We start from the raw sequence: 10,137 nt of genomic DNA on the forward strand, positions 1-10,137 counted from the left end.
GAGGCAGGCGACGGGGAAGGATGTCGATGCGCCGCCGGTGGTCGGTTTCGGGGGTTGACTCGCGCCGCGGGGGCGATGAGCGCACTTCCCTCCGCCCTGAGACTGACCTGCTGCCGTTCCTGGCTCCTGCTCATCTGCCTCGTCTTCCTGGCGACCGGGTGCAGCTGCGGCACGCGACCGGATCCCCTGATCCCCAGAGGTCTACTGGCAGGTGATGACCTACGAGGATCCAGCTCCGACAACGACGACGACTATGACGACGACCAGGACTACCTCGAGGAGAACATCACTGCGGGTGAGTGAGCAATTTCGATGGAAGAGAGAAAGAAAGAAACACGCACACACCTGGTTTCTGGTGCATCGAGGATACCAACGACGATCACACGGGAAAAGTACGCTTTCACGCGGAAATGTCGAGGGGAGAGGTAGGGCGAGTTTCGGGGTAGAATTGTGCGGGGGTTGGTGCGTCTGATGTTAGGGACGGACTCTCTCTCTCTCCCCCACCTGAACGAGGATTTTCGTAGTGACGACGACGACGATGACGACGTTTGGAGAGAGCAGTTTTTCGAGAGCGTCAGGTGGTAACGATGACAGAGGGCGGCGAGTGGCGAAGCTGTTTTGGGGATGTGGAAGAGGGTGGAATATAGGCAGAGTGCACGTAGGCAGAGGAGATGGAAGAAGTGGAGCAAGAGTAGGCGTAGAGATGTTCCGGTGGTATTGAATAGAACGAGCGAAGAGAGCACTAAGTGTGAAGGATTTTTTAGGGAGAATTAACTCGTGGCGATTCTTAATTGGTTGATTTTTTAGGAGTAGTCTACGACGGTCTGAAGATGTTGGAAATACGGTCTGTTCCGTGTATGTCGTATCCGATTGATTCGTTCTACGTTCGAGGGGGTAATTTATGCTGGCGAATCGATCTATACGGTTCAGGATGGGATTCGTTATGTCGTTTTCTAGCGAAAGAAGGACGGATCGAAGGAACGTGCGTGCCTCGAGATTCTCGCCTCGCCTTGCTCGCGCCTGCTCGATACGAGCGTGCAAACACTCCGCTCCAGAATCTTCAGTCGGAGAGCAAACACTTGTTACTGTCGTTGTTATCGTCATCTAGACGTTTTCCCTTCGTCAGACGATAAGTAGCCCTCGTCTCAGCCTCATTAAATCCGTGGAGAGGAGGCTCAGCCGAAATGTTACGAAACAGCGGAAAGTTCAGCCAGGATCTTTTTCTCTATTTTTTTCCTCTCTCTCTCTCTCGGTGGTTGGACTATTTACGGTCCAACGGTACCTCCGTGTAACCTCTATCAACATGAGAAGCATACTTTTGCAATTCTTACAATTTCCCATTCCTAATCTCTCCGTACAATTTCACCACCGATCCACTCGATCATCGGTTCAAGTACGAAGAATAAAAACCGAAAAACTAGATATCTCAGCGTAAGAATTCGCGAATTGCGCGTGCGCCTAGGTGCACGGAAAGAGAATCCTTCTTGATTTTCGCGCCAACCACGCCGCCGGTATTGATTTTAATGGATGCTGCAAGCTCTCTCGGTGTCCGCATGTGGGAGTTTGCACACCGCCTGCAGCTGCATGAGATTTCAAAGAGATCTCTCTCTCTCTCTCTCTCTGTCTTCCTCCTCGCCCTCTCTTCTCTCCTACCTTCTCCAGCAACTCGAGAAAGAGAAACGAGGGAACGCGTGGTGGAAAAAAAGGTTAGAGAAGAGAGAAATATCGTGCGTCATTCACCCCTGTCTCCTTGCCTTTCCTCTCCATTCACTGGAAGGAGGCTCGGTGAGCACACTCCTCGAGCTGGAGCTCGAGCAAGCGGTGAAAAACACCGGCGAATCATCATCAGCCTAACGATCCACCCCCCTTCCTTTTTTCTCCCTCACGTGAACTTCCTGAACCAGGTCAAAAAGCGTAATTCTGCGTGCTTTATTATTTACGCGACGCAGCCGTGCTCCAACGAAATCCACCCTCTCTCTCTCTCTCTCTCTCCCCCATTCATCCGCATTTCGAAAAGATCGATCGATCGGTTGCGCGGAGTCGCCACACAATTCACCGCGATGTGTGCGAAACCCTGCTCTTTTTCTTCTCCTCCTCCTCTCTGTATGAAACGGTTGTTTCGGGATAGTTAGGTTCGTTTTATATTCCTACGTGTACGTTCTTCCTGAACGTTTGCCAAGGGTGGTTACGATGGTACTTTAAACAGTGGGTAGAAACATTTAATAACGATATAACGCGATAATTAAGGAGAAATCGATAGGCGGTCTGGCGTGATGCCCGGCGCCTGGTAACTCGAACCAAATGGCGTAATTATCCTCGGGGAAAAAGGTTCACCTGGTGTACTAATTGAACGGGAACAAGGGTAGGAAAAACACCTCCCCTTTGGTCAGGTTACCGAGAGAGGGGGTAGAATAAAATTCTCTCGCACAAGTTTTTTACACCGTCGTCCATGGATAAGGAGGAGTTTAAAGTGTGTTGAACGATGTATCAATGGAGAATCGAGGAGGCGTAGACAGCGCAGTCTCGGCGTCGTCTACAAAGGAGCACCAGATATCAAACAGCTTTTGATGCGAGAAAGTGGCCTGGATAGAGTAGCGTAACAATGCTTCTTTGCTTCATTAATCGTTCAGAATGTATGCGCGTTCATGGCTCGACAAACAGACGCCGGTGACAACGGGCCGGTGGCTTGCACGTCAAAGGGAGGACAAAGACGCGTATCGAGGCGGGGAATAATAGTTGAAAAGAGAGTATCTGTGTAACGGGGATAGAGAGGGTGGGACGATAAATGGGTACAACTGAGAGGACATCCTTCGCAAGAGGATTCCCTTCTTAAAAAATGTCCTGTCGTCTCGTTGAACCGTAGTTCGATGCGTTACTGTCTTCGGAGAGGTCCTTTTTCAGTTGAAATTCTACTCTAAACGGAGCAAGTTAAGAATTGGTATGCTGGAAGATTCAGACTTGTTTTCGTGAACTGGAATCATGTCGGTTGTCACACGAAAAGGTAGAACCTACACACTCTACTGATTTAAATGCCAGACTTATTCTTGGAAAAGTTAGTTCGAGGTTATGTTCGACGTAGAGAATGAATTGTAATCAAATTCGCTTTGTGGGATAGGAACAGCTACAAAACTCATGAAACAACGTTGCTTTAAACAGCTACCTCACTTTTTCACAAAAAAAAAAAAAAAACAACTAAATATATATTTGAGAAATTTATCGCAAAAATTCAGATTTTTATGAATACGGTGTATTGACAAATGTGCTTCGTGATCTAGAATCACGTCGATTGTCATACGAAAAGGTAGAACCCACTCCACTGCTTATTCTTGGAAAAGTTAGTTTGAGGTTATGTTCAACGTAGAAAATGAATTCTAATCAAATTCGCTTTTGAGGTAGCAACAGCTACAAAACTCACTAAACAACGTTAATTTAACCATTCACATCACTTTTTCCCAAAAAACAGAATTCGGAATTCAGATTTTCATGATAAATGTGTTAAATTTGCTGCAGCTTACGTCGACTAATAAAATTTAGTTAACCCATTTTTTACCAAAAAAAAAAAACATTCAATGATTAAAAATACGTTTGAGAAGATTATTGCAAAATTTCAGATTTTCATAATAATTGTGTACCGAAATATGTGTTAAATCTACCGAAGCTCCCTTCGATTAGCAAAATTTAGCTTCGGCCAAGTTATCGAGGCTTGAAACTTTCCCCTACGAATCCGCCATTTCATGTGCAACGTCCTAACGCGGTGCAATTCATCTTTTCGCGAGTACGAGCCACCGTTCAACGCTACAATGCCGCGAATTCAGAATATTCCACGTCTGACAAATCCACCCGGCAAATAATTCATCCCCTATACCATAGGGGAAGTTATTTCGAATTCAAGCTAAATTGCAAGTAGTGAAAGTTAATTATCGATGTTCACCGCAGCCCTAGTTGGAGGAGTAGGCACGAAACGCGAAAGGTGGCCTCGATTGGGGGGGGAGGGGCCTATGAAACAATAGTCGACGCTATTTAAGGGAACACAGCCTACATATTTCATCTGGTATCGCGGAGGGTTTGAACATGGTGGATAATCTAGCTGGCTATCGATTCCCCGTCTGTTTTCAGCAAAGGGGCAGTACCTGGGCTCGCCGTGCGATGTCTCGTGCAATCCGGAACTGCAGCACGTGTTCTGCGACACCGTCACTGGTTTCTGCGAATGCGAGAAGTTCTATCCAGTTCGTCTTGGGCCTAGCAAAGGATGTGCCAAACGTACGTAAACGGATACATTCTCCCTTTCTCTCGTATCAACTAGGTCGTCCCTCTCGTTTTCCTATAGCGGGAAGAGAGAATTCAACGCGATAACGTTGGACAGCTGATGTGTATGTGTGTATGTATATGTTCATCGAACGAGAATAAATATCGACGGACGATTGTTCTCCCTTGTTTTATGCGTTTCGAGACACGACAAACTCCGGTCTGACACTTGTTACTTTCAGTCTAATGAAAAGCTAATCGATTTGTCTCCTTTTCTTTTCATTTTTTTTTTTGCTTCCTAACCCTTTTACAGTTTGACACCTTGACTCTGAGGTAATGATAGAGAGGCTGATTTAAAAGGAAAATACACCTTGTGAATTTTTGCTAAATTTCTGGTAAAATTGTTTGGAAAAAATAGCAGAAATCTCATTCTTCCTTCGTAACCCTTTAATACTTTGACACCTTGTCTCTAAGCTAACAATACAGAGTCTGCTTTAAAAGAAAAACACACCTTGTGAATATTTGCTACCTCGACTTTGCTAATCTTTCGGTAAAATTATTTAGAAAAAAGTAATAAAATAGGAAGAAGTTTCTCGCATACGACAGTATCGAAACAAGAAATTTGAGTTCAGAGTACCGCGTTATCTGTCAAGTATCGAAAGACTTACAAGTATACCAAGGTCGAAACTGGCGAGAATTGAACCAGGCAACCGGTTGTTCCAGCTAAAAGACTCGGGGAGCAATGTTTCTATCGCGCGACTTGCACTTTTGCGGATCAGCACTCGACCTGCACTCAGGTGCAGCACAACGCCGTGTGCGACTGCGAGGAAGGGTACCACAGGGTCGCCTTGTCCAGGCCTAGCAAGAAGGTGTTCTGCGCCGAAGGTACACCGTGCCAACTTCTTGTCAAATGAATTCAAACACCCTGACGGGATGCTCGATTATATTTAGAGCCTCTGTGATCCTTTCAATTGCAATCAGTCACACGAGAGCTGGTGTCGAGACGAAGAAAAGACAGATTGGAAATGAATTGGCACGAGCTCTCGAGAAGTTTCTTCGTCGTTTGAACGATATATCGCACTTGCGTGACAGATTGTGTGTACAAGGTGATTCAGAGATGCAAAGATAAGGGTAAATTTGTTCGTATAGGTCTCAGTTTTCAAGAAAATCGAGATTGACTAATCGTTCGCTATCTCTACGCTTTATTAACCCCTTGAGATATGATTTCTTTTTTTACTATGCATCTAAGCGTCAGCCATTTAATGTTTTAGTACTGTGTTAAGTAACAAAAGCTTATCTGTTATATTATAGATTAATTAGATTTAGCAATCCTCAGTCTTACAAACTCAAACGAAACTTAAGATTACAGTTCATTTTTGTCACATCCTGACCAGAATCTCTGCAACGACTCTGACACATTGTTGTAAATTAAGAGATTAACGGTTTCATTAATTTACATTTACATTACCGAACGAATTGTCCAAAGTGACATCCTTGCTCTTTGAATCGGAGCTACAATTGTCCAGAAGCCTGTACAATGCTTCGTCTCAACTACAGAAAAGATTCACCCTCTCTTTTACTATGACAAATTTACAAAAACAGTGAACGAATCTTTAAATCCAATTTTCTCTATTGAACACAGCCCTATACGAACAAATTTAATTCTTGACTCCAAGTTTCCAGAAACACCCTGTACAGAGATCCCAGATTTTTCTAGCTTTACCCAACAGTACTCCTTACCCACTGCATGCCCCGCTAACAAGTAATTATCGCAAAACGCACCGCCGTTCGAGTACTGAAATGTGGCAATGAAATCTGTTGTTAGATCTGGTGCTGATAACGACGGATATTCCTACCCTGCTCTGCATAGCATCGGGAATAGCGGTATTCACGGCGATGATATGCTTCGTGCTCAAGTTATTCAGTCGTGCGAGATACTCAAGGCCGCGGCACTATGCCAACGCGAATCACGCGCCGCCTATGCTGTTCTCCAGCGACACGGGTGAGTACTGCTTATCGGACTCTCTCTCTCTCTCAAGGATCCATAATCAATAATCGTTTGTAAACGACTACGACGATACCCGGAGAGAAAACCGTGTGTACATTCTACGAAATCTGTGATCGGTTTGCAATACGGTTACCACCGCCACCCTTAACCACGGCGGGAGAGAGAAAAAATGAAAAGTTTATACTCGCGGGTGCTGTAATTCCTGTGGTTTTAAGAAGCTCAGCCTTCTCCGTTGCAAAATCAATACACGCTAAGTGTATCGATGAAGAACTCCTCCGTCTATTTTCGTTTCACCCTATTTCGCCCGGCCGGGGCCTTGAGGGGAATCCTAGAACGCGGGCGGAACTCTAACGATCGCTTAGACCTGTGCGCTGTCCAACACGGGTGAAGCCCTCTTATGCGGTATTTTCATTTCCTGCGTCATCGAACGTCAACGCCGTTGCGATACGACGTCGTTTATACCGCTTGGACACGTGTAGCCTGTGGGAAAATGCTGAATTCTGGAACCTGGACCGATATTCAGTTAGAACATAGATCCCTTAGAATATCGAGGAGACCTATGAAGTATGCAACCTGGACTTTTATCCCTTCATAGTTAGCGTTAGTTCCCTTAGAGTGTCGAGGAAACCTGTGAGAAGTATGCAACCTGAATTAATCCTTCATACAAAAAAAAAAGCAAACCTGGCCTTGAAAGATAGAAGGGCTGAAAAAAGAAATTCCTTGTAAAAATGTGCCCCTCTTGAGAGTTCGAAGTTAGATCCCCTAGAACGTGAAGAAAAACCTCTCTCTGTGCTTATCCTTCATAGTTACAGTTTAGATCCTTTAGACTAATCGAGGAGAGCTCTCAAGTATGCAAACTGCGTTTGCACCCCTGATAAAAAGAAGCCCCAGCCTTGTTCTTTCACAGAGCAGAAGGTGCTGAAATTCCCGGCGAAGTGTTATCCTTTGAATTAGTCTCTTAGAACCCCTTTTAGAAATATCGAGAACACCTGTGAAGTATGCAAAAACCTCTGTGCTTTGTCCTTCATAGTTAGAGTTTAGATCCCTTAGAACTGTCGAGGAGAGACCTATGACGAAGTATGGGCGACCTGGAGACTAATTCTTTCTTTTTCTTTTTTTTTGGAAAAAAAGAGATAAAAGAAACAAACCTAGCCTTGGTTCTTTCGAAACTAGCACAACAGAAGGGGTGAAATTCCTTTGTAAAATGTTGTCTTCTGAATGAAACGGAGTTAGTAATAAAAGGAATCCAACAGGTATCCCACTGACGCTCCACGGTGGCCGGCCATCTTCGCGTTCCAGCCAAAGAAGCAGCACAGGAGGTCCGCTTACCTACGCGTTCACCAGGAGGCCAAGCAGCGGTGGTAGCCGTGGTCCCCTGGTACCAGCGTCGAGAGCAGGTGCGGCACGTGCCGCCGCCATCTTGCTTATATCGTGTCACCTGCAGGCGACCAAAGGCGGGAACAAGCATCGACGTACCCTTAGCGACGTTGCTGAGGGATCGTCCGACGGCCTCGGTAGACGATCAACGATCTCTTTCTAAATCTTTCGTTTTCTGTCTTCTATTCTCTCTGTCCGCATCTCTCTATCTCTCTCTATCTATCTCTATCTATCTATCTCTGTCTCTCTCTCTCTCTCTCTCTTTCTCTCTCTGTCTCTATTTCTCTCTCACACACACACTATGTACACCACCTGTGTGTCCGTTAATTAACTCCCCTTTCTTCTATACTTCTACTTCTTCTACTTCTTCTTCTTCTTCTTCGACTCGTTCGAATGGTTTCTCATTCGGAACGCCCTGTCCCCCCTTCTTTCTTCTCTCGTCATTCGTTTGATTCGTTGAGTGACTCGTGGAATTTGATGCAGCGAATTAAACCGATTTTCTTTTTGTTTTTTGTTTTGGGTAAATCTGATTTTCGCGAACTTGCAAAGCTACGGATTTAGTGTATTGTTTCAAAGAGTTTTTTGTGCTTTTTGTGTTCTTAAGTAAAGAATTGCGGGAGATGCTGTTAAACCCAACTGTGTCAAATCACGAAGATCACTTGCTTATTTTCTTACCCCGAGTTTCTCTGTATTAATCCATCTTTCGTGCAATCTCTCGTCCCCTTTTTACTCGAGACTTCAGTTCAATCCTGTCCCGTTATACGAAAGTCGCCTCTCGAGCGGGCGGCACCGATGACGAAGAAGAAGATGGTGGTGGTGCTTTGAGTCGTGCCAAATACCGTTGTCGCTGTTGTGTCGTAGTCGTTGTTATTGATATTTAGCACCCTACAACTCCGCCCACCTTGTATTGCGTCTCCCGAACTTCTTTGTCCAAGTGTCACTTCTATCAATCCTTTCGTTACTTTGTCAGAAAGAAAGGAAAAAGGATGAATTCTAGCACGAGGGCTGAAGAAACGAAGGAAACGCAATTCTCCGTTCTCGTTTCTCCTCCTTAAAGACACGAACAGCCCACCCGTCTTTTCTCTGTTGTTCAAACCACAGTTAGATTGTTGTCTCTCCTTCGATATGCAAATGATATGCATTATCTTTCGCCGATGATACGATGGCCGTAACGGTACTACGATCCTCCTTCGCCCTTTCTCGCCGCAATCCCGATCCCCCTCTAAAAACGTAAACTCTAAAGAAAAGAGGAAAAACGAAACTCACTCCCCTCCCAAGTCGGTGTATTACACACTACTCATCTCCTGTGAATAGATACTTGGAAAGAAAAAGGAAAAGAAAGAATACCGATACGTAATAGAACCACGTGGTACACACAATACGTGTGGCATATATATACATATAGTACGTATGTATGTATATGTATACGTACTGCCGTGAATAATTCGAGAAAAGAAAAGAAAACACAATGCCTACATATTGCCACCGTGAAATGTGATTTCTAATGTGTTACCAATAATAATAAAGCGCTGCACGAGTGTGTTACGAGATAGCAAGATGGCAGCGGCCGATTTCGTTGCTCGTTAACGAACGAACGTTCTCTGGTAAGACGTAGAGAGACACGAAATCTTTACGCACTAGCTAGCTCGCCGCACACGCACGCAAAAACTTCAATCTATGTATGATTTCGTTTTTTTTTTGTTTAATTTATCACACATACACACCAAGCCCCGCCGCGGGTTCGCATGCCAACGGGACCAAAACGCTTTCTCACCTGTGTAAAGAGGGGAAAAGAAAAAAGAAAGAAAACCCCTTCGAAGCCACCTCGATTTTTAATGAACGCGCGCGACGGACGTTTCTTTTTGCTCTCTCTCTCTCTCTCTCTCTCTCTCACTCTCTCTCCACGCCCACAATATCAAACTTTTGCGGGGGCTACGTGGGGTCTGGAATTCTCCAATTAAGCCTGCTACACACATTTTACCTCTTGCCGCCTAACGTTTTATTTTTGCTGCACACACCTCTCTCTCCCTTTCTCTCTCTCTCTCTCTTTGAAGGGAAATGTCGCTTTTCGGCGCTATTGCAAAACGCGCGTCAAGTTGTGCCGTGGCAAAAAATTGAAAAAGAAAAAAAAAAACGAAAACGTTCGTCTTCTATTCGCTTATACGTCCGCTTTCTCGCTTCTATATACATTAATACATGTGTGCGTGTGTGCGTGCGTGCCTGCGTGCGTGCGTACGTGTATGTGTGTATGAGTGTGTGTGCGTATTGGAAGAAACGTAAACGAGTCTTGACGCTTAAAAATTTGAGAAAGAAATGAAAATGAGATTGAATTGACGCTTCTTTTTTAACAAGAAGGAATTATAACGAAAGATATCCTTATTAAGGATTTCACTCCGCTGGATGCGCTTGCTAGAAATCGAAGGACAACCGTACACACATGTCTGTTCGCTTCATACATATATATATATATTCTGTATACATTACATATATATGCAACAGAATGATGC

At 44.8% G+C, this 10,137-nt stretch overlaps 1 protein-coding gene across 2 annotated transcripts in view; it reads left to right on the forward strand.

The window, feature by feature from the left end:
- Nucleotides 1–19: 19 nt before the first annotated feature.
- LOC108574795 overlaps nucleotides 20–10,137 on the forward strand; it is a 13,173-nt gene continuing 3,055 nt past the window's right edge. The window contains exons 1-5 of one of the 2 annotated variants that reach the window (XM_017937436.1): nucleotides 20–295; nucleotides 4,117–4,260; nucleotides 4,969–5,130; nucleotides 6,071–6,247; nucleotides 7,507–7,767. In XM_017937436.1, coding sequence (XP_017792925.1) covers nucleotides 76–295; nucleotides 4,117–4,260; nucleotides 4,969–5,130; nucleotides 6,071–6,247; nucleotides 7,507–7,767 — 964 coding nt within the window. In that variant the 5' untranslated portion in view covers nucleotides 20–75. The remainder of the gene's footprint in view (nucleotides 296–4,116; nucleotides 4,261–4,968; nucleotides 5,131–6,070; nucleotides 6,248–7,506; nucleotides 7,768–10,137) is intronic. The other variant, XM_017937438.1, reaches the window with a different exon arrangement.

Source organism: Habropoda laboriosa, unplaced genomic scaffold (genome assembly GCF_001263275.1).
Source record: "Habropoda laboriosa isolate 0110345459 unplaced genomic scaffold, ASM126327v1 scaffold257, whole genome shotgun sequence".
Classification (NCBI taxonomy): domain Eukaryota; kingdom Metazoa; phylum Arthropoda; class Insecta; order Hymenoptera; family Apidae; genus Habropoda; species Habropoda laboriosa.